This window comes from Podarcis pityusensis (genome assembly GCF_964106645.2).
Source record: "Podarcis pityusensis genome assembly, chromosome: 10".
Classification (NCBI taxonomy): domain Eukaryota; kingdom Metazoa; phylum Chordata; class Lepidosauria; order Squamata; family Lacertidae; genus Podarcis; species Podarcis pityusensis.
Genome location: NC_138035.1, coordinates 23,984,898 through 24,009,949, shown reverse-complemented (window position 1 = coordinate 24,009,949; position 25,052 = coordinate 23,984,898). Strand labels below are relative to the sequence as shown.

Sequence of the window (25,052 nt, the reverse complement as noted above, 5' to 3'; positions counted from 1 at the left end):
CCAATCTCCCGTGGTGAGGGTGAGATGGAAGGAACAATTTGCTTATGCTCTAATCTCTCTTTTGGAGCCTCGGTTTGGTTGGTAGGAGGACAAGCAATTTGGGAGGATGGAGAAAGGGACCTGCAGTTGGGTGGTGGTGGCGGTCTATGGGCATCATGTGCAGAGAGCCCACAAAAACCAGAGCCCTGCTTAGGGGCCAGTTCACACATACACAAACACACAAATAGCTCCCAGCTCTATCTAGGAATGTAGTGTCTGGAAGAAGCGTACATTGTGATAATGTGATCACAGAAATTGTTGCCTGTTGTATCTCTCTGGTGACTTCATTTGCATGTTAAATGTTGGTCCGTGTTAATGAATACCCGATAATTTTGGGGAAAGTGCATAATTAATTAGAAATACTATTTACAAGGAGCTAAATAAATTCCAACTGAGTTACATGAGGGATGGTGGATCACAAGGCTAAAGGGAGATTGTGTGTTATGAGCCTACTTAGAGCTTTGTGATTTAATGTCAGAACTATTTGGGTTATTAAAAACTTCACCCGACAGATCTTTGTGCAGCTAAATATTAATGACCAATCAATGTTATGCCCTGTAAGTAAATTATGAATGACTTAAAAGCATACTGCAGAACTGGATGAATAGATAGACATTTTTATGAATGAGTTTTCAAAGGACTTTGGCAAAAAGGAAGAACTTGGCTGCTCTGGGGCAATGTTGCAATCAATCACAATGACTGCTTAATTGAACTACCCATTGAATCAGTATTGTCTCGAGATTATGTCTAAGTGTACATTATAATGCTCAACCGTGTATTGATAGATGTTCAGGTAACCATCCATGCAGACAGCATCAGGTTGTCTTTGTGAATGTATGGCCAGAAATTTAACTTACAATAAAATCTGTAGTGACAAAAGAATGCTGTGATCTGGAAACATTTTCTAAAGTATTTGGGTTGTTAGTCCTTTTTAGAGTAGAACCATTGAAATTAATTAATTGATTGAATGAATGAGTCATAGCCATTAATTTTAATGAATCTACTCTAAGTAGGACTAATATTGGATACAACCCTTTGATAATTAAATATATCTGTGCAAAAGGAAAATCATATTATTTTTGTTATACCCTTGTTGCCATTTCATTATGTTCCCTCAGTTTTACAGTATTGTTGTTCTTGCCACAATCACCATCACCTGTCATAAGTTTAGATTGTGAATTTTTGGAGGCAGGGACTGTTTTTCCATTTTTGTTTCTTTAAAGTGCCATGTGCACTGAGGGTGCTGTATAAATAATAACTTTATCTAAATACAGTACAATCACAGTCACAAAAGGAGGGATGAGGTGATACTGTATCCTATTGTTCTTCCCATCCACTTTTTAAATAAATTGAATAGTACAGACAGCTCAGTTCTCATAGAATCATAGAATCATAGAGTTGGAAGAGACCACAAGGGCCATCAAGTCCAACCCCCTGCCAAGCAGGAAACACCATCAGAGCACTCCTGACATATGGTTGTCAAGCCTCTAAGGAATTGATTGTGAATTTCAAAAATGTGGAGAGCTAAGGGAACTGAAATTAACAGATATTTCTATTCCTAATTATAGCACAAACTTTTCTGAACCAGACTCCCAATTCAGTGGACCTGTGGTTTTTTTTTTTAATGTTGAGCATTTATTACTTATTTTAAGGGGGCGGGGGCGGGTAGTTACCTTCGCCTATGATAGCTCTCAGTGCTACTAACAATGATAATTAGCTTGCAAAATACTTGCTTTTCGTATGACAACTTTTTAATAACTTACCTAAACTGAAATGTTTTAAAGTGCAATGAATTTGTAATAGCTTTTCCAGCTAAGTGACAATTACATGGATCTTCCTTAACCAACATGAAAATTCTTAGATTGATAAATGAAATTATTCTCTTGTTATAGCACTGACATTTTAAATTGAATACTCTTCTCTCTTCGCTCGTGTTAAGCATGCTTATGTATTACTGCAAATAACCACAGACAGTGCCATTCATTGAGTTAAAAAATTGGATTTGTTTTCCTCTGGCAACTTGGAGCAATTTGGTTCCTGTTAATAGTGAAACAGATAAAACATGGGATCGGGGAAGGGGAAGCTGACTTTTGATGAAGTGTTGCAACATCTGATTAGTCTTGAGACTATTAAGAAGTCCTCTTCAAATGATTGGGGACATAGCAGAGAATGGAATTAAGACACAAGGAATGGAAAACAAAACGTTCCTCAGGTTAGCTGGGTTTAATGTTGATGTTATTGTCTGTGGCTTTGTAATCTACTGATCACTTAGAATTGATCCTCTTTTACCCACCCAGTTCTTCTCAAAATTCCTACCACGAGGCAATCGTTTCTACAATGAATTATCTTCCGAGGTACCTCTGTACTTTGGCCCTCGACTAACCACATATCTTGGTTGGCTATCCTCTTGAACAAGAAGGAATGTCTGAGGCCTCCCAGTCCTAGTTAAGAATCACTGTAGGCATAATGTCTTCTTGAGCTCTGGCATAGTCCTGTGTCTTTGACACTGACTTCTGGCTTGCAGCTTGGTCTTGCCTCCTGGGTTCTGACTTGCTCTTTGGTCCTGACAACAGACTGGTCCCACAGCTTCTTGCTCACCTCAAATTACCAGCTCAGGGCCCACCCATGATAGCTGATTGGTTGTAGGGTCACCCAGTGAGCTGTATGGATGTGCATCATTTTTTGAACCCAAGCCTAGCAGCATGCAAGCCAGTCTGATGTAATGAATACCTAGTCCTGGGTTCAAAATTCGCACAGATTTATCAGAATTATTGATGTATTTGGGGGTTGGAAATTGAGAAAAAATACGGTACTGTGGGAAATCCAGTATAATTGTCTCTACAGTGTGGGTGGTTTTTTTGTTTTTAGAGTTGATGGGGTGGTGATTTGTGCATGCCTTTCTCCTTCTTTCTTCACGGTCAAGCTTGCAACAGAAATGGAATAAATAGCCGTGTCAGGAACATAACTCTACTGGATCCTGGTTTGTTTGTTTTTTTGGCAATCAATAGATGGACAGAGTTTCTAAGAATTTTCTTTCCATGCTGATGGAAACCTTTTAGCGCAGAATGTCCATTAAGGGTAACCGCAGAACTTGAATGTGTAAAAACGCAAAAAATTAATAGTCTGGGACACATTATGGCAGGAGTGCCAAATTACCCACTCTTCCACCATTCATCATCTTTTTTTAATGGATGTGTTTATCAGGGCATCATGGGAGATTCAGCCTCTGCGGAGCTGAAGCATTACTGCTAAATGGATGTGAGGCTCCAACCCCTTTAATGGCTTGAAAGCAACCTGCCTTAGGAAAACTGGCATGGGGTGGGGCGAGGTGGGGAGATATATGAGGTATCTACTATTTTTCTGGGAAGCATTTGGATCATCCCCACAGTGTGCAAAGCCGATTGTAAGTTAGCCGAAGAATGTATGGTTGAAATAATCACATCAGGTTGTACGCAACGTAGCTCTAGAGAGAGAAAGTTCTATCAGTGCAAGGACTTTTGTTTGTGTGGCTGAATGTTTTCCTCTTCCCCTTCCCCTATACCACCCCAAAATTTGTTCTGGTGGGTCTCCCCCTACTGGCCCTGGGACCCACCTTTGAATAAAAAAGTTGGCGACAACAAGAGTTAAAAACAAAACTATTACATTTTCTACAGAGAGAGTTTGAAAGCCAGGGTACCACCTCAGAAAAGGTCCTGTTTCCACTCACCTCCCTTCTGATGGCAGGTGCACCTGATGAAGAACCTGTGAGGGATATGTTACTATAAGACAGGTTCATGTGAAAGGAGGTGGTCTCTTAAGTAATCAAGTTCTAAGGCAGTATCAGCACTTTAAATTCTGGTAGGAAATAGAACAGGAGAGGGTCGAGGTAGAAGGCTTTAGGTTCAATCCTTGGCAACTCCAGTTAGAAGGATCTAACATCTGGTGATGTCAAAGACCTCTGCCTGAGACCTGAGAGAGCGGCTGCCTATCAGACAATTCAAGGCTAGGTGTAAAAATCACCTGAAGTATTACAGTGCCTATGCTGATTCTTTTATAACTGTATAATCAACCTTTTTCCTTGAAGAATGCCCCATATCTTCAGATTCGGCATTGGTTTAGTCCTTTAGCAAATCGGTGTATGGGAATGGGAAATGGATGCATTTAATTGCTTCCACAGCTCTCCCAGCCATTTATTTTACTCTAATTGGGAAAAGTCTTGGGAAGGAGGAAGGGTCACTGCTTTGCATTTGTCGAAGGAGAATAATTTTCCAATATAGCAGAGTTCTATTACATGCCAGGTAAATAATTGAAATGTTGCTGCAGGAAACCCTAAACCCCAAGGTCATATTGGAGATGGTAGAAGCAATGCAGTGTAAAGGATAGGCTGCAACCAGTAAAAGGGAGCATTTCTGAAAGCATCAAAGAGTGCATATAGTTGAAAGCATTCACATGATACCCTGCCCATCCCCTTTCTCATCACTGGGATGAATAAGAGGCTATTATATTTCACATGCCTAATAGCCATCTGTCATAACAAGAACATGTTCCCCAAGGCTAACAAGGAGAAGAGTGCAACCTCTTCACTGCTCCTGGCTCTAAAGCATCTCTCTGCTGAGGCCTCATTAGCATTCTTCTCCACAAAAAAATGAGGTTGCCTGATCTATTCCCAGCAATTTTCTCTTGTCACTCTTCTTTTCATGCAAAGCCAGGTTCAGGTGGGGCAGAAAGCTTCACTTTCTCTGCTTGTTAAACTCTTCAGCACTGGCAAGCACCCATTTTACAGCTTTGTCCATTATAAAATTTCAACCCACACCTATTGAAAAATTACCTGGAAAAGCTAGCTTCTCAAAATATATTCTTTCTTTTTTCCTTTTTACATAAAAAGAAAGCAGTGTTTTCTTTGGCAGCTACTGTATGAAAGAAAGGGGAATATGGAGTTCTGAGGACCGATTTCATTACCCAAGTACAGGGTGCAAACTCTGTTAAAGAGTCCGGAGTTCAGCCTTCTTATGCAAGTGATGCAACTAGCCCAGTGTGTTGAAGCATCAGATGAGAGATCAATGCGCGTGGGTTGTTTGCAAGTAGAACACTCTGACAGCAGTGATCAAGCCTGCTTTTTAATGCATTAGGCCAAATTTAGGCCAAATAAGAAGCTTCTGCTCCAGGCAAATGTCTTTTCCTGGAAAATGATAAGAAAAGAAAAACAGCATTTCCTTTTGCATGTCACTTTTAGCATAAAGGGAACAAGGGAAACTGACAGGTTGATTAAAATTAGATGTCATGACCTTTTTGAACAAACTCTATGCACTTTTTAACATTAAAACCTGTTTCATTCCTTACGAAGCTGTTTGTGACCTAAAGGTACACACTTAACTTCAGCATCTCATTCTCATCAGTTGCTTCCTCATTCTAGCAGCATCCCAAATAGCATTTAAGGGACAAACCAGATGTTATATTAGTCATGCCTTTGCCCTGGTTCACATGATTTTGTAAAAACAAAGATTCAGGATTGAGGATACTATGAGTCAAATTTAGACCAGTTTGTGTTTTTTTTTAATCCGTACATTGGTTGTGTGCATGCTTTTATGTTGTGAAGAAGGCAGGCATTTCCTTTGAAGTGGACATCCTTTAAACCCTCACTAATATCTGAATTAAATTTGTTTATATTCATATGCAGTGCTGTGCAGGTTGGGGTATAAATCTAATAATAAATAAATTGTTCACCTAGAAGTAGGCCACACTGCTTATTTTCAAACAAGTGCATAAAGGATTTCAGCTTGAACAATCCTTGAAGCTCTAGGATGCCGATTTTACTTTTCTTTTACAAGATCCTGACATTTAATGTCTAGGGAGACTGGATAATTGGTACCAAAAACTGTGTTGACTTGAACAATTTGAAGAGCAGTGAAAGGTGATGGTGGTGGTTGTTTCTTTTGCCTGTGTCACAATAGTTAAGGCTTTATGTCAGCAAAAAGCTTCCCTGTGGATAACTAGGTTACTAGGATATAAGGGGAAATTCTATTTTAATTAGCCCAGTAGGTTGTTCAGAAGAGAGTTTTGCTGCTCTCTTGCTTTCGTATATTGGAGTTCAGTCAGCTGCATCCATTCTCTACTCAAGTCTTATCAGGGCTGAGCGATGGTCAGCAGTTTGAAATGACCAGGAGACAGGAGTTGTTCCAAGAGATCGGAATCAGGGGGTTAAAGCTCCAAGTCAGGAGAGCAAGTGAGGGCTAAAGGACAAACCAGGACACTGACCAAGCCAAAGGTCAGGACCGAAGAACAACCAAAAGATACCAGAATAACATACAGTTTGGGAAGGTCTTGTTGCTTGGATAAGCCTGAAAAAGGAAGCCCATGTGCTCCTGCCTGTCTAGAAGAGTCCAGTGATCAGCCTGGATAAATGGGGTCTTGTACTCTAGGCCAGGGGCTAGGGGACCTGTGGCCCTTCTGAAGCTATTTGGCTCCAACTACCATCCCCAGCCAGCATGGCCTTCGGTCAGGGATAATGGGAGTTGTAGTCAAACAACATCTGAAGGACCACAGGTTCCCTACCTCTGGCCTATGTAGATGCTGCAACCTGAAATTCAGTGGCTCACCAATTCAGTGCTTTGTTCTAGGGAACCCAAGATACAGTCAGACCACGAACCTAAAATGGGCGTGCATCAACTTCATTTATAGTCAGAATACCTAACCAAAAAAAGAATGTTTATCTTGAAAGTTTAGTCCAAACGGGAAGACTAGCTTTATCCCAGAGAATTGCCTGAAAGCACTCTTGCTTGGGGTGAGTCCAGGGGTGTGGAACCTGTGGCTCTTTAGCCACATCATGGCCACTTCTCAGAAATGATGGGAGATGGAATCTGACAATAACTTGAGAGCTACAAGTTCCCCATCCTTGATATATAAGGGCCTACGTTGTTTTAAGTAATTAGCAAGGTGATCAAATCAATAGAGTTTTTGAAATGAATGTTTGTGAGTACTGTTGGCTTATTTCTGCTGCCACACATGGCTCCTGTGTTACCATATATAGCTAAATGCCAAAAAGCAAAAATGCCCCAAGTAAAAGCTACAATTTTGAAGTATGAAATGCAGTTCTTTACAACAGTTGAGTATGTACTACGCAGTTGCTTTCTGTTTTCCTAGCTTTATGAGTTGCCTTTTCATAAATGTGAAGTGTTCTTGCATTCATGTCCTCCAGCACTTGGAATACTTTGGCCTTTGAATAAATGATTGTTGACTAGTGTTCACATCTGGACTGTGGCAAAGTCTACTAAGGAGATATAAAATCTTATGGCAATCTGATCTACTTGCTGCTAGGCTGAGTCTTCAGTAAAATATATGGGTAAGGCTAAAAAGGGAAAGCATTCACAATACAGTTTACAGAAATAAAAAGTTTTAAAGCACTTTAAAACACAACCCACGGATAAGTGTATTACGGTCAAACACTCCACCCTTTCTTAATAAAAAAATAAATGTTATGTCTCTGGGAATGTCCTCTGCACTGATTTTTGCATTTTGACATTTCAGTGTATTACCGTAATAGTAATTTTGCTTAACATGAATAACTTACCTTTGCCTTTCAATTTTTTTTAATAGATGACATATATTTGGAACAGCAGAATATTTCTTCTCTTTTGCCGAGTCAAAGCACCATGGGCAGTATGACTCACGAAGCCTTAACAAAAAGCACAACGGATCCCAAGGCAAATAGTGTGTTTCCTGAGGGGTTGTTGTCACCTGTTACCTCTCCTGAGGTGACCTCATCGGACCAAGAAGGAACAAGCAGAGTCTCAGCTGGACAAAATGTACCACTGTTGGATACTTCGGTAACAAGCAACGAAGCCGTCTTAAGTAATGATAGATTGATCAGCTCCTTTCCAAATGCACAACAAACCCCTTCATTGAAATCTTTTACAGAGGACTATCATTCAGGTTCCTTCCCAGTGAAAGCAACAAAAGAATCCTTGCAAACTTTGCTGTTAGCGCCTTCATTGCCTGCCATCTCCTCGCTGGACTACCTGGAAACACTGCAAACAACATTGCAAAGGGCTGCCTCTGTCCCCCACCTTCCTCTGCCCTCTTCAAGGCCTTTTGACATGGCAGATGTAACTCTGACTCCTAGCAGAGACTTGCTGATGTCCTCTACGTACTTAAGTTCTGTTGCATCTGAGGCAGTGGATGCAACAGTTGGAAAAGGAGGAGAGAGTTTGCTGTTTTCTGCGCAATCCTCAGCATCTTTGCTTTCGGATACTACTGCGAAAGGGTCTTCCTTATTCCTGAGACAGCTCGGTGAGGTTGCCCAAATTATGCCAGACGTTTTGACAAGTACTGACACACACATGGAAGCTCGCTATAGTATTAATAGCAGTAGTGTCACAGGAACTCTAAGAAGCTCGTCTGTCCTGAATGTTTTGAATGAAATTCCTATTTTGTTAACTAACACAGGGACTGATACTTTTTCAGCTCTGCTTCCTTTCGTTTCTCCCCCTGCTTCCCCAGCTACACTTTTGACTGCCTCCAGTAGTTCTTTTAATGAGGAATTGTTTACACACGAGCTTTCCTTTCAATTATCCAGAAGTACAGCATCAGTTTTGCCTGACGGTTCAGAGAAACAAACTCAAGCTGAGTTCTTCAGTGACGTTGCAAGCCCAGTGCCTTCCACTAGACCATACGCTTCATGTTCTTACTGTGACTTCACCTCAGTTCTCTCAGAGCCAGTCTTTTCAGTGGCACCTTCAGAAAATGATGTGGGCTCAGGTGATTATGTTGAGACACCGTCATTCACGGCCTCTGAGGTAAACGGTGTTGCGCCACTTACATCTGTAGTTAGTGACTTTTATGACCTGCAAGAGCCTCCTCCTGAAGTCTTCGATACTACTTTCCCCTCAAGACCTGTTGTTTCATTCTCTTCAAGGTTTACAGAAATCTCCATGTCAAGTGCTGTGGACATTAGCCTTAAAAACATAATATTTACATCAGTTTTCCCTTCCTATGGCCGGTCTTCTGAAATAACATCACTGGAGAGTGTTCCTGTCAGCTTTCCCTACTCTGTAACTGAAATGGTTATGTCTAGTGCTGTAGAACTATCCTCTCTCCTTGCCACGGTTCCCCTTGAATCTGCCTTCACCGAAAATGTGAACACACCATCCATGACAATCAGGAACTCAAGTCTGGAAATATCCGAATTAATGCCATCAGAATCTACCGTTTTCCTTAGCAAAACACTCGTGGGTTTTCCCACAGAAGAGCCTGTTGTAAATAGATCAGACATTCCATCCAGCCTTCCATCAACACCTTTTCCCTCTGAGCCAAATGGCTTCTCACATTTGTCATCTGCTAGAGCCACATCATTCTTGATAATGCCAAGTGATTTGACAACATCTTTACCTCATGTTTCGCCGACATTCCTTCCGTCATCTGTGTTTCTCGACAGTTCTTCTAGCTGGGGTTCAGCTGAGCTCCCAGCTGTTGACATCACAAGCATAGAGGTATCCCAGACTTCTTCATGGCAAACTTCATTTTTTAATTTGAACTCATCTTCCGTTTCAGTCACACATAGTTCTACAACTGTGCCATCATCAAGTCTCTATATGAGCTCTAGGTTACTGGAACCAACATCAATCTTAGTGATGGAATCTGAATTTTATTTTACCTCACCTTCCACACAAGCTACCTCTCAGTTTGAGTCATCACCCATAGCTATTGATGCAACCGTCCCTACACTGGTGCTTCCCACCTCTGTCCCAGAGCCTGTTTTCACCAGCAATATATTGGAGGATGAAACGCATGCGACCTCGTGGTTCACCTCATTGCAGGCAACCCCCATCTTGACATCCTCATCCCTTTTATCTACTATTACCACAACTACTGTTGAGGATGCTGGTGCTACTGCTAACCTCTCCTCGGTTTCCTCATTTACTGAGGGAACTGAGACCACAATGTTTTTTAGATCTACCCCTTATATGCCACCATTGGCTACGGATGTGAGCAGTACCGCTTCTGCTACTGAATCAGTGGCCATGGTGTCTTCATCTGCATCTACAGTGACGCCTCCATCTGTGATGACCCCTGTTGAATCTGGACCTCCAACAAGAACTACTAGTGTAACTGAGTTTACCAGCATGACAATCTCTACTGCCACCACCTTTAGCAGCACAATAGGCCTTTTGACAACTACCAGCAGTACACCAAGCTCATCTACAGCACCTACCACTTCTGCACTGGTCACGACTCCAGAAGTTGCAGTGGCAACCATTCCAGCTACCATTCCAGCAACCAGACAGCCCTACGTTTGTGACATCACGGTCCCTGATAAATATATAGTGAAAGCCGGTAAGACTTCCCACCCCACCCAGATCTGTTGTTGTTCTTGTGTTATTAAAAGTTGCTCCTTAAAATCCACAAATTCATGCCATTTTGCTCAAGGAAAGTGAACTACTGGTGTCCTTCCAGGTTGCAAATGTCATATACTGTTTATTGTGCACAGCAGTACTAATATTATTCATTTAAAATATTTCATATGCTGCCTTTCAGTACAATTCTTTACTGAATACTAAAGTTTTCTGTCTCAGGCCAGGAGTGGTGCAAATAGGTAGACTGTAGTAGCCTTCCAGATGTTGCTGGACTATACAATGGTACCTTGGGTTAAGAACTTAATTCATTCCAGAGGTCCGTTCTTAACCTGAAATGGTTCTTAACCTGAGGCGCGCTTTCGCTAATGGGGTCTCCTGCTGCCACTGCACCGCTGGCGTGCGATTTCTGTTCTTATCCTGGGGCAAAGTTCTTAACCTAGAGCAACCACTTCCTGGTAAGCGGAGTTTGTAACCTAAAACGTCTGTAACCCGAGGTACCACTGTAACTCCCATCATCCTTAACCGCTGCCTCCAAGGATCTTGGGAACTTTGTTCAGGGTGCTGAGAGTTGTTGAGAGACTGCCTAATCCCCTCACAGAGCTGCAATTCCCAGAGTGGGTTAAAAATCAATTCCTCTTTTCAGGGGACAATGGGAATTGAAGCTCTACAAGGCAAAAGGGGTCTAACAACACTCAGCACCCTTAACAAACTACAGTTCCCAGGATTCTTGGTGGGAATCCATGATTGTTTGAAGTGGTACGATACTGCTTCAAATGTATAGTGCAGACAGAGCCTGTGACTGGGTAGCTGTCCTTCATTGTTCCCTATATTTCTGATGCTCAGGCACTGAGGAGCTTTGTTTATATAGCCAAAATGGCACCACCTGAACACAGCAGGGAATTACTGGCATGCTTGGGAGAATCCCCAGGTTTGCAGAAGTAAAAAAACCATTCAAGGAAAAAAATATTGAGGGTGGGTGGGCAGAACACCAAAAATGATTTAGTCAGGACTGGGCATGCTCAGTGGACATTTTGTTGCAGTACCGCTTGATAATCGCAAGGTTAGCTGCCCGGAAGGCCAAATAGTGAGGGATTCCCTTAAAAGCCTTCTTAGAGGCTGCAGCTGGTGTCTGCTTCCTGGGAAACCCAGAAGCATGTTATGTGAGCACATCAGGTAGATTGCTGAAGACAATGCAATGTTTTTGCCTAACAGTGCTGCATAGTTCTTGAAACTGCATCCTCATCTTGTGCCTAGGAATGTGTGAAAACCACAATTTTAAAAACTTTTTTTAAAATAAAAAAACAGGTCTTATTTACGCTTATTTATGCTTCTTATTTATGCAGGATTGGTGGGCTGCTATGTTTCAAAATACCTATTAGCGTTTTTGACTGAAAATGAAATATGGATAAGGGTGGAAACTCCAGCTCCTTGTAGTTCTCTGCAATCACTTTTTAAAGATCTGTATGAGCATGGTTTAAACAAATAATATATATATATTCATTGATTCAAATTTCTAGTTCTAGCTCGGAAACCTATAGTAGAAAACATCAGCGAATCCATCAAAGAAATCCTGAGAGCTGAATTTAGGAGGCTTGTTGAACTGGAGGTAAGCAATATCAAACGCACAGTGTGCTGCGTGGCTGCTATTAATAATTTGTTTAATTATTCAGATAATTTGTTTCATTGTACAGCATCACAGGAATACTTGAGAGATATGGGTGTAACTGGATATATCGTCCACTTAACTGGTATCTTGTTCCTCAGCGATAGTGCTGTTGCATTTTTCTGCGGTGCCAGTGTAATGCTGTGGTTGTGATGGATTGATATAATAATTGGCATGCACCATCCTCATTTGCCAGTCCACGAAGTCCCAGGACAAGGCCTTCAATCCATTTGTCTCACTGGGTCACGATATTATGAATATGCTGCTTTTTAAAGTATGAGCAATTTCCCATTCATTTACAATGTAAACTGTGGTTCTTTGGAGAATGATCCACAGAACCTTCCAAACTCTGGTTTATCTCTTGGCAATCCCTTATAATGCTAAAAAAGAGAGGACTTATTTCTGTGCACTTAGTCCTGTTTCTGTTGCGATTGGACGATGCCATTGCATGTTCGCCATCTTGGGAGGGCAGCTTTATTTCCGAACTGCAACATTAATGTCTGGGGTGTTCTCACTTCCCTCAAGAAAAAAGACCCGTGGTTTGTGATGGAATACTGCCAAGGTTGCTATCTTGAAATTGACTGCTGTGCAGCTTAATAACCTACACTAATGAATTGTTGTCAGAGATCTTGGAAATGCATTCCCTAGTGTGAAACTTGCTCCCTGCTAACAGATTTGACTTTACTGTAAGGCTCTGCACATAAACAGGTTTATGAACAGGGAAACCACAGGTAAATAATGTGCGTTCCAGGTTTTGCTTTCCTTACATCTTGCATTTACTGCTCACAGATGTTTCATTTTTATGATGTGTTGTGCAGGGGGTAGTTCTCTTAAATGCAACACCGTGGCAAAGTACACTTCAGAAAACTGAGGTGTGTGGTTGTAATTTAACATTCATGGCTCAACACCAGTATGAGAGATGATGATGATGATGATGATAATGTAAAGGGATAACGCTTTCATTGCAACATCTTCTGGCAGCGAAAGGGGGTTCACACCTTTTAGCCCTACAAAGGTCTTAATTATGACTATGACCAAGCTTGGATTGAGTTTGCACAAAGAGAGATGTCAACATTAATAATAATAATAATAATAATAATAATAATAATAATAATAATTTTTTTATACCCCGCCCATCTGACTGGGCTTCCCCAGCCACTCTGGGCGGCTTCCAACAAAATATTAAAATACCGTAATACATCAAACATTAAAAGCTTCCCTAAACAGGGCTGCCTTCAGATGTATTCTAAAAGTCTGGTAGTTGTTCTCTTTGACATCTGGTGGGAGGGCGTTCCACAGGGAGGGCGCCACTACTGAGAAGGCCCTCTGCCTGGTTCCCTGTAACTTGGCTTCTCGTAGTGAGGGAACCACCAGAAGGCCCTCAGCACTGGACCTCAGTGTCCGGACTGAACGATGGGGGTGGAGACGCTCCTTCAGGTATACTGGACCGAGATTATTCCTTTGCAAGTTGTGGGTTGTCACCTATTCTTAGACATGCTTTGCCGTAGCACCACCCCAGGAAATGCTATAGTCATGTTAGTTGGGTGGATTTCATGTAGTTGTGTGTTTAGGAACGTAATGGGCTGCCTTATACTGAATCAGACCATTGGTCAGCACTCAGTATTGTCTCTGCTGATGGGCCGCCCCTCTTTCCAGGTTTTTAGATCAGAGTCTTTTCCAACCCCACCTGGATCTACCAGAAATTGAACCAGGGACCTTTTGCATGTAAAGCATGTGCTCTATCATTAAATATTTTTGGGGGGTGGTAGATTGTCATAGAACTGTGGGGACTGGGTTAGATGCTGCCAAGGAGGGGGTAGAAATTAAAGAAATGGAATTACAAGGAGGCTTCAGCCCTTGAATCTGTAACTGATTCCGTTCCTTTATCACAGTGCCAAAATACTATGGTCCCATTGCACTCAGGTTCTGTTGAAATCAATATGAAAATTAGTTCTGACTTCAGTCCCATTTATTGCAGCAGGATTTAAGTGCAACTGACTTGATTTTGATTCAGCCCTGTACCCCTGCTGTGTAACCTCGTCAGTGCTGAACAGCACACCCACCCCTATACAATCCTTCTGTTTTGCAATAAATAATGCTCCTTCTGGGGTTTTTGGAATTCTCATTTCCCCCTCTTTCTTTTTAATAGGTTTATAGATTTTCTCCCAAATTCTCGTTTCTGGTGACCTCAGGTCCTTTTGTTTACACGGCAATTGCTGTCATCAATGCTCTTGTGGACAGCAGCCTTCTACGCGGGCAGGTACCTCTCATCTCATCGCTACAACCTTCTTTCCCTGTTCCAGACCGCAAGTTCCAGGTGCAGACTGGTAAGCCGAGCTGTATAACCCTTGTGTTTTTGCACTGTGCACAAGAAGCCAACCTTAAATCTAGTAACACAAATACTTGTTTTCTACTCCTAGTGCTTCAGTTTGTGCCTCAAAGTGTTGACGTTAGGTTCTGTAACTTCAGCCAGCACATTGAAAAAGGGCTGACGATTGCATTTGGGGAGGTGAGAAAACATCACCAGGGTATTTCCAACTTCAGTGTCCAGGTAAGATGATGACAGTGTTGTTGGTTGTTATTATTGCAGTTATTCCCAGCAGATGAATGGTTGTTCTAAGGCCATTCATGACAGAACCGAGACTTGAGTTGGTGCCTTTCTGATTTCACACATCAGGTTTTTAGCCATTGCACTAAACTAGCATACAGAATATTTAGACAAAGTAGATACTTTATAAATCTGCCTAGACAGTAAGAAAAGAAAATTCTGAATATCGCTTTTGGAACAATCACTATGCTAGAATCCAGAAGTATATCAAGCAGCTATAGGTATGATGTGTCAGAGTAACCCTGTCTCAGTCAGACAGAAAATTCCATTAACTTTTGTTTAACTTATGTCCTTTGTGACTGTTGTATTTTTAGAATGGTGGATCAGAGAAAGAGGAGCAGGGCTAATTTTTTTTTTGCTTTGCTCTTACCTGGTCTTTTCAGATACTGAATATAACCCTGGGTAAATCTAGAGCAGTGTTTCGGCAGGGCCCTGTGCAAATTGTGTTTGCCATCCAAGAGAAACACAGATTCTTGAACGGGTCCGAAGTCAGTGAGCAGCTAAGGAACCTCTCTGTGGTGGAGTTCAGTTTCTACATGGGCTTCCCCGTGCAACAGATTGCAGAACGTGAGTATTCACGTAAAACAGCAAAATCTTGTTTTCCTGTTGACCCTTATTGCTTATTTCTTTAACATGTCTATTATGATTATGATTAGTATTATGATTATTATTAGTATTATTATCATCATCATCCCATCTTTTTGCTAAAAAGTCTTCAGCATTAAAATGGTTTTTTCTTTAAAAAATTACAGTCCCTTACTCTCCAGCGTCATGGTTCCCATAAGGACCATGTCCAATAAGGAGGCATTATCTTCCAATCAGTCCCTCCCCCTTAGCTTACAGGATTAAACTGATGAAAATTCTGATTGCACAATTCTGATATGGCAGAATTGCACAAGATCTTTAATAGTTAAACTGGGGCTGCTTAGTGCTCTGAGTCTGTCCGTGTGTGTGTGCGTGTGTGCGTGTGTGCGTGTGCTGATCTTTCTAGTAAATTAAGCATCAGAAATATTGGGGGAGAAAAGAGGTGGCAAGGGGCTTCCTGCTGGAGGAGACTCTTGAGGAGGATTGGGAAGAAAACAGCAATAAGAGGCTCCTTTCCTTTGCTCTATTACCAACAAGATTTTGAGGTGTTTTCAGCTGAAGCTGAAGGTCACTTGAAGGAGGCTTGGTGAGAGGAATTGTCTTAATTTGCAGAAAGCCTGGCACACACGTACGCCCCCCCCCACTCTGACCTCCACTCAGCGCACTAAGCAATGCACATGACTTGTGCAAATCTGCTCATGTGAGAAGTAAATGGAAGTAGGAAGGACACTCCTTGAAAAGTCACCACACACGTCACATCAACTAAAACAACAACAACGCACTAAGGAGCTTCCAGTGCCAGTTGTGACTGCAGATGTATTAAAGGTTATTTTTTTCTTAGTGGATTTTCTCTCAGTAAGGGGAAATCAGGGTTGAACTAATTAAAAGTGTGAGCTGGTATTTTGTTTGACTTCAAACTTTGTGTGGATGTTGAGCAAAAAAAAAAAAGTCTGCAAATGAGTAGCCCTGAGCCCACAGTAAACTGCCGCTTGGAAGTGCTCAGGGATTCAGCCTTCTGGGTGCTATTAAACTCTTTAAAAAAAACAGCAGGAGAAAAAGCAGCCGTGGGGCTTCCACAATCGGGTCTAGTTTGCCTGTAAATTCACCGAGACTCCACAGTCTTAAAGTGTGCTGGGGCCCTGCTCTGGGGAATAGAACAGTGAGGTTTCATTTCGGAAGGAAAGGAATAAAGAGTAAATTATTCCACTGTAGAAATTTACGGTTAGAAGCAGAAGCAGCTTTCGTTTTATGCAAAGAAAAACATAAGATTTGTTGTTGCTGCTGCTTTTCTATTGCCTTGAGATACCTTATTCCCGAAGGTGGTGCTCTAGGGTTGCCACTGTGTATATCCAAGCAGGAGGCTTCACTACTTTGCAAATAAAATAACAAGCTTTCTAATTTTGTGCTTTAGCTTCCTTCCCCTCCTCCCATTATGCAAGCATATAATAGCTCTGTGGGAATTTAATTAATTTAGTTTAATGGTCAGAATGTAGAGCTGGCAGTGATTATTATCTTGGCCAATTGACTTTCCCCAGGACCTTGGCCAATTTATTTGACTGTCTCAGTATGAATTATAAAATAGCCCCTTGATTCCAGTCTGTTAGATTTCTGGGTCTTTTTAATACATGTTTCCTCACCCATTCCCCTTGTTTCCCCCCTCTTCCCCTCCAGCTGTTTATTACCCTCAGTTGAACACAACTCACTTAATGAAATCTTCCTGGGTAAGAACAGGTAAGTACAACTGTAAGACGAAATAGCTTCAACTGATAACCTCTGTTTGGCATCCATCTGTCTCGGGAGACAACGGAGGCGCATGCCATCTGGAGGTGAAGTCAAACTGTTGGAAGGTCTTAGCCAGATAAGATAAAGAACCCATCATTAAAGTTCCTTTAAATTTTAAAAATGGTGGCTGCGGTTTTGCATGGCAAGGAGCAGATTAACCCCCATCCTCACAAAGCGCCCTCAAAAGGGGCCCCCCCAAAGGCCTCGCCCCATGGGGAACTTAACCAGAGTGAGCAGAGTCAGCGCAGGTGGTTCCTGTGGCCCTGGGGGTGACCAGGAAGGGCATCTGAGAACCAGCCATTGATGAGAACTGAAGCCATTGATGTGAAGAACTCCAGTCTAAGGCAGAAAGGTTTGGGCTTAGAGACACTGACAGCGCAGAAAGGTGCTTAGAGACACTGACAGCGCAGAGATCTGCTGGGGGGTGGGGGTGGGGTCTTCTCCCTCTACTAGTCCTCTGAGGAGACCCTAGTTTCCAAGATACAAGAATATGACTTGCCATTCTTCTCTTTGTATATTTAGTTTGCCTGTAACTGTTTCTTTGGTTGCCTTGTCAGAGGCCAGGTTATTTTCAAAGGAACACAAAGACAGAGGGTATTCTTTCGGAGTGAGTAAAAAAGATCAAGTGTGACTAAAGAAGAAGAAATTTTGATAACCAGATTCCAGATTATATGTAAATGATACACATCACAGAACATCAGTTAGCAATGATGCCCTAAGGCTTCCCAACACCCCAAGGATATCAGATCCTTGCTTTACCACGGTGTTCCGTTAACTAGAAATTGCCTATGATGTGAAGCTTGATGTTCACTGCCATTATTCCTGTATATTTATTTTCTCTCTGAATGTTTATTTCAATGTAGTTGTCCTTGGTGTCGTCAACCAGAAAATTCAAGAGGAAGTTTTCCAGGCTGAGATGGAGCGGAAGTTAGCCCAGTTGTTAAGTGAGGCCTTGGGCAGAGGGCGGATATGGAAAAGGGCGACTTTTGCTGGGAACAACGTTGTGCAGGTATTAAAGTTAATTGAAATGGAAGCCTAACATGGGGGAGAAAGCATAAATCATACAGGAGTTGTTGATCTGAACACCACAAACAACCCTTGGAATTACATTTTATTGGCGCTTCTATCTTTTAATTCGTTGAGGCTTAAAGCGGAGTTTCGTTCCTCACTTTGTCTTGTGTAAGCAGAATTTTAATTAATTGGACTGAGTGGGGGTTTTGCTTACTCCCTTTCTTTCACTCTTGCTTCAAATAGATGACATTTTGCCACTTTTCTTCTCCTTCCTCTCCTGTTCTCCATCAGTCTCCAACTCCTCCTCATTCTCCAAACATAGAAAATATCAGGGGTTGTTTTCTTCCTAACACATGGCAAGCTGAAGCCAGAAAACATTGCCCTGTTAATGTTTCCTTGAATGGTGAAACAGATGGTCACGAATTGGTATGTAACTTAACAGAATACTTCAGAGAGATGCCAGATTCTTCAGAAGTTTAAACTTCTTTCTCCTCCTCCTCCCTTTTCGCAATAGTCTGTGTAATTTGGCTGCGAGGTATTTCATATATTAGTGGGAAATGTAAGAAGGCATCGCTTTCTGTTCTGCCCTCTGTTTGTCACATGGAGCCCTGTTTCTGTACTGCTGCATTTCATCTTCTGCCAATAGCTACATTATCTCAATTGCCTGCTGCGGTGAAATCAAGTAACTTGCATAGGTAGTTGCAGAAATTGTGTGAATGATGTTGTCATTGTGTTACTCCCTTCCAGTCATTTCAAAGGAAACACAAAGCCGATAGTGGGCCAGGGGAAACCTAATCAATTTCATATTGTTTGCGGATGGAAAGCTGCAATAACTGCAAATGCTGCTTATATTCATTGGATTGATTTCCATTCCTGACATTGGGCAGATAAGCAAACATTGGCAGTTTCTCCTCCCCTTTCCATTTTGGTTGACATTCTCCAGCATCCTTAGATATAAGTAGGACTAGCAAATTGGTGACCTTTTATTCAGTGGATGATGAAACAGAGGCACAGAGTTGTTCTGCTTAGGGCTGGAAAAAGTTCATAGGTTTCGGCTTCAGGTTATTAGGACCTCTGTTAAAATCAAATAAATAAGATTTCCCACCCAACCTCCACTAACTTGCTAGGCGTGCTGCCTACACTCTGGGCCTGTTACCTTCAGCCACATTTTCTAGCTGGTACGGGCAACTCCCCGTTTGCATGGGGGTTACATTCCAGGTCATGCGTGTGTCAGTGGTTGCAGATAATCCCGTTCCTCCTCCTGTTCCTCCTCCGCCCCCTTCTGGGCTTGAAAGTGGCGGACGTGTGGGAGAGGCTATACATCAATAGGACGTGTGCAAAATGGTCGCCGTCTGTATTTTAATTATTTTTGCTCTGGGGTATTTAATTTTTTTCCTTACACAGCTGTGGCATCAGCGTGCACAGTGCCTTACAGTGTTAAATCGACATCAGTAGACCTTTTCCTAAGGAATTTATAATCCAAAACAGACAATGGGTAGTGGAGGGAGAGAGATGGGAGAGGTAGGGATAAGTTTGTGCACAGGTGCAGTTAACGCTCTTAAAGCTTTTGTCACATGCTCCTCTGCACAGGAGCAATATCTGAATACAAACCACATTTAAAACATGGGAAAGTTTTTGTTTGGAGGAAGAGCAGCAGAGATAGGCAATTAAAATTCCTATCTGCAAATGCATGTCCATTAGGATGACCAGTAGTGGACTCTTTAGACTGCAGCTTTGGGCCCCAAATCATTCTTCATATGCCTAACCCTTTTTTGTAAGAGGCTGGAATTCTTAAATTATTGCTTTTGAAAGGTGTTTCCACACTGATGAGACTGGTGAGTTTTAAATCTATTCTGACTTTTAACCATTATTAATTTCTTGGTGTCTTTATTGGCTTGCTGTTCACAGTTTTGTTTTGAGATTTGGTGATATGTTCCCTCAAGTGCTGAAGTTACATTAGAAATTTGTGTGAGTCACCCTGAACATTTTATGGAAAGGTAGCAATAAATAAATGGCTGCTGTTCTAATCCCAGTTTTGAGATTTATCATTCTGCTGCTGTGTTATGTGCTATATATTAATTGAGTAATGTGTTCTGGTTTGGCTGTGATGCTAAACCATAGTTTAGTGTTACAGAACATGATGTAAGCGGACCATAAAACTGCTAGCTCATTTGCAAAGCTAAGCAGGATCTGGTATGGTTTCAAATTGGAGGGGAGACTGTATGTTGAGATTCCTGCATTACAGGGGTTTGGACTAGATGACCCTTGGGGTCCCTTCCAACTCTATAATTCTGTGTTTCTAAACCTGTTCATGCCTTGTGCTTGAGTGCTCACCCACACTGCCTCCAGAACAACTGTGAGGAAGAAACTGGAAGCATCCGTTTCTAGGTTGAAACAAACCAGTTTGTCATTGCACCTAAACCAGGAACTGCTTGTACTTTAAATTATAGTTTACTGAAACCAGGGTCAGAAAACACCATTTTATCTTGGCTTGTTTCATTAAAACATAGTTTAAACTTACCGGTTTGGCTCTGTTCAGATATAACAACAATTAGTTTAGCCTGTTTTGGTCATGTAGTGGGGTATAGATATGAAAATTAATAAATTGGAGGGTGGATCTGTTCTATACCCTATGCTAGCAACCTGGAGGGAATGTACTACTACTAGTAAAATGACAAGAGAATCTTTTATATCTATATACCTGTCTGAAGCACTCAAATATATTTTTCATGGCAATATTCATAGACCTAAATGTGCAGTGATGATAACCAGAAACGACAGAGCTGTCACAAACTATATATAATAGTACCCTAGCTATCTTCACTTAAATGTACAAATGTACTTTCCTTCATCCTCAATTACATTTTAGGGTTTGAGCTTCAGTTGGTACGGGGAAGAGAGTTTGGCACGGTGGAGAGGAAATCAGATAATAAATAGCTACCCCAAATGTATTTCCGAAGAAGCATAATTTCTAGAATTTAGAATCCTATTGCTTTTTATTGTTAGAGCCTGTTACACAAAGTTTGTGGAGCTGATATTTACAGCAAAGCCCAGAAGCACTGCTAGAACTAAAGGTTTGTCAGTGATCCCACTGTAAATTTGACATTTCGAGAAATGTTACCAGTGCCGTAAATAACATTGCTAACCGAAAATAATTTCATAGACAACATGCTTTCTTCTTGTGCTTAGATCTTGATAGCAGAATAGCTAGCTTTGTTGAAAAGGCATATCAAAAATAATTTTCTACTGAAATTAACATAGAACTGTCCTTGTGCTATGTAATGCCACACAGGTTCATACAGCTTTGAACCATTGATAACACTTTGCTCAGTTTCCTCCCTCCCTCCCCCCCCCCCCATTTATGAGATTACATGATGTGTCTGGTGAAATGGTCTCCGGCCCATGCAAGTTTATGGCACAATAAATTTGTCATTCTATAAGGTGCCTTTGGAACCTTCAGTGCTTTTGCAGTAATTGTTATATCTCATTCATAACCAGTCCACTAAAACTTATACCATACTGCATTTGTTAATATTATACAGTGGTACCTCAGGTTACACATGCTTCAGGTTACATACGCTTCAGGTTACAGACTCCGCTAACCCAGAAATAGTGCTTCAGGATGAGAACAGAAATCGTGGTCCGGCGGCGCGGCATCTGCAGGAGGCCCCATTAGCTAAAGTGGTGCTTCAGGTTAAGAACAGTTTCAGGTTAAGTACGGACCTCCGGAACAAATTAAGTACTTAACCTGAGGTACCACTGTATCCAGTTGTGATTTTTACTTAGTGGGAAGGGTTTTCCCAGCACAAAAGTACAAATATTGGCACCCAAATTTTGCTGCTTATCCCCTGTCCCCCATTGCAACCCTGTGTTATAATTCATTCTGTTTCAGAGGGTACCTCATACTAAGAAACAGCGTTTTTTTTGGAGGGGGGGAAGGGGACTTAAATAAATGGGGAGGGAGTCAGAGAGAAGTTGTGTCCCAACTTGTTCAAGTGGAAACACATACCACAAAGGCACCGTTGGATACAGCCTCTAGACTTTGTTGTTTTTCCCATACGGCAACATCTTTTGTCAGGTTTTTGATACAGAATTTTCCCCTATCTTGTCTGCTTCTGAACAAAACCCACCCATTTAAATGCCCAGTATCTTAATGTCTTTTTTAGATTTAATTTTACAAAAGCAGAAGCAATGGAAAGTCTTATCCGCAATTTTATATGGGCATTTCTTAAGAAATATATTGAAAGTTGATGTCGTTGCACACACAGGCTTTGGATTAATCATGACCCTAACTCTGCATCAAAGTTGTGTCTTATAACGCAGCCAGGTATAGAGCTTTAAAATGAGTAAATCTTGATATAGAATTTAAGCTATATATGCCATTTTATGATAAATACAGGACATTTCCAAGGCCCATTGGCATCAGAGGCGAATGTTGTGATCCAAAGAAACTGGTAGGCAGCTTCCAGAAAAGGCAAACAAAGATTGAAACGGCCAGAGGCAGACAATATGGTCTGGCTGTAAAGAGGAACTATAACACTCAAGGCAATTTACAGTTTAGAATGAGGCTTTGCAATTGGAAATACAGTCGTAACTCTAGTTGCGGACACGATCTGTTCTGGGGTGTCGTTTGCACCCCAAAAAGTCTGCAACTAGAGCAGCGCTTCTGTGCAAGCGCAGAGCACAATAGAGCGCTTCTGCGCATACGCAAAGCGGCAGAATGCTTCTGTGCACGCACGTGCAGCGAAACCCGCATTCGCAAGCCGAAAATACACAACATGAACCTAACACAACATGAGGTATGACTGTACCAAAATACAAAAGCAGTGGGTTGGGGAGAATAAGCAGATCAGGTACCGACACTTTCTTACTCTTATATCAGTACTCTGTGTAGTAATGTCAGTCATGTGATGTGTGTGTTGATGTGCCATTTCAGATCGTGAACGTGTCACGCATAGAGGAAGCCGACAGCCCAGTTATGCTGGTGTATTTTGTGGAGGACCAAGATGGAGAAAGGCTCGGTGCTGTGAAGACATCTGACCTGATTAACAGAGTCGATATTCAGAGGGCTGCCATCATTCTAGGATACCGCATTCAAGGCCCAGTGGCCCAGCGTGAGTCTTCCTAAGAAACACAGTGATAAGTGATCCGTTCAGCATTTTTCAAAGAAGCTGGGGTTGACACACACAACCATTTGTCACCCCTTGTCACCATGCCAGGGGTGGGAGGAGCCTGAGACTCTTTGTGGTCCGTTCTTGCCCCACTAAACTAAGTGCAATATCTGAACGGTTGCCTTCATTCCCCTCTTATGCTACTTAATTTGGGTTTGCTTATGGAGACTGGAAAGGATGCGGGTGGCGCTGTGGTCTAAACCACTGAGCCTCTTGGGCTTGCTGATCAGAAGATCGGCGGTTCAAATTGCCATGATGGGGTGAGCTCCCATTGCTCCATCCTAGCTCCTGCCAACCTAGCAGTTCAAAAGCACGCAAAATGTGCAAGTAGATAAATAGGTACCGCTCTGGCGTTTGTGTGCTCGGCTCTGGTTTTGGTGTCCTGGTTTTGCGCCAGAAGTGGCTTAGTCATGCTGGCCACATGACCCGGAAAAACTGTCTGCGGACAAACGTCGGCTCCCTTGGCCTGTAAAGCGAGATGAGCACCACAACCCCAGAGTAATCTGAGACTGGACTTAACATCCAGGAGTCCTTTACCTTTACCTTTTACGGAGACTGGAATTATGGTAACATAAAGCAAGGTATCTCATTGGTTGTATGTAAAATCTGCCATCACAACAAAAAAGAGGGAACTGCTTTAGGGGGACGCAGGAATAAGATATGAATGCCCCTTGAAGAAATTATAACAGACATGACTTCAGGCAAAATTAGTTGGGGAAACATATATTACAACTTATTTCCCTTGATTTTCAAACATTATTCATAGGACTGAAGCTTTTCTACATATCAGTCAGTCTATCTTACGTATATAAGCTGTGTGTCATGATTAATTAGTGATTCCAGTTAATATCAGAAAGAGGAGAGCGTATACAACAGTGTGAAGCTGAGCTGTCCTCACATTAAAAATAGCTTTAAACAGCAGGGATATGTAAACTACATTGGAGGATTCAGTACCCCTAAGGCTCACAAGGCTTAATTATGTGTGGGTTTGGTTATGTAACATCTTCACAGAAAATGCATTTCCCTTTTTTGGTTCGCTTATTTATTTTTTTCCTTATGCGTCCTGCTTTTCTTTCAAGAAAGTTCCATTGGGAACTGTGCTTTTTCCTGCAGGGCAAGCAGCATTGGGAGAAGGTTTATTTTTTATTTTATTTACTGATTACAGTTGTATTCTGCCCTTCCTCCAGGGACCTCCATGGTGGAATACGTGGTTTTCCCTCTCTCATCTTATCACAGCAACCCTGTAGATTAAGCTAAGAAATAGTGAGTGGCCTGTTATCATTAGTGAGCTTCATAGCTGAAGTTGAAGCCCTGCGAGGGAAGCCCCGCACAAGAGCACATCAGAGCAATCCATTCTTCAAGTAACCCAACGCACAAACTACTGTGGCAAGGCTTTCCCGGTCCAGGAATGGCCATAGCTTTCAAAGCAGCCACAGTTGGTAAAAAGCACTTCTAGCCATTGAGTTGTAGGCCTTATTCCCAGATATAGGAACCACTTACCCACAGCCTCAGAATTCATCCTCAGATTATTGGCCCCCATCACGCCTTCCAGAGAGGTTGGGATATTAGAGAGGCAGTATTATATTTGTATCTCTGACAAGTAATGCCTGCACAAATTATAAGGATTTGTGGATATTTACAAGTGGCTTTATTTCCCTTCACAGGCAGTAGAATATTTTTGTTTTGTTTGAATGAAAATAGATTATAGTTTAAATATGTATAAATACAACAATTTTATTATATAAAACTGTGAAGGATTTGTCTTGCTCCGCATCCTACATTTGTAAGAGTAGCTATAGGGAAGACGACTAAGCCTTTAAGCTTGTTATTAAGCTGTTTATTAATATATATTGATACCTTATTCA

General features: G+C 41.8%; 1 protein-coding gene across 5 annotated transcripts in view; it reads left to right on the top strand.

Annotated features, from left to right (window-relative positions):
• Window positions 1-25,052, top strand: part of KIAA1549 — a 101,233-nt gene that overhangs the window by 44,533 nt on the left and 31,648 nt on the right. For all 5 annotated transcript variants that reach the window (XM_081023933.1, XM_081023929.1, XM_081023931.1 and 2 more), the window contains exons 2-9: window positions 7,612-10,347; window positions 11,885-11,973; window positions 14,180-14,357; window positions 14,451-14,581; window positions 15,022-15,205; window positions 16,895-16,954; window positions 17,869-18,014; window positions 22,953-23,130. In XM_081023933.1, the coding sequence (XP_080880059.1) occupies window positions 7,612-10,347; window positions 11,885-11,973; window positions 14,180-14,357; window positions 14,451-14,581; window positions 15,022-15,205; window positions 16,895-16,954; window positions 17,869-18,014; window positions 22,953-23,130 (3,702 nt within the window). The remainder of the gene's footprint in view (window positions 1-7,611; window positions 10,348-11,884; window positions 11,974-14,179; window positions 14,358-14,450; window positions 14,582-15,021; window positions 15,206-16,894; window positions 16,955-17,868; window positions 18,015-22,952; window positions 23,131-25,052) is intronic.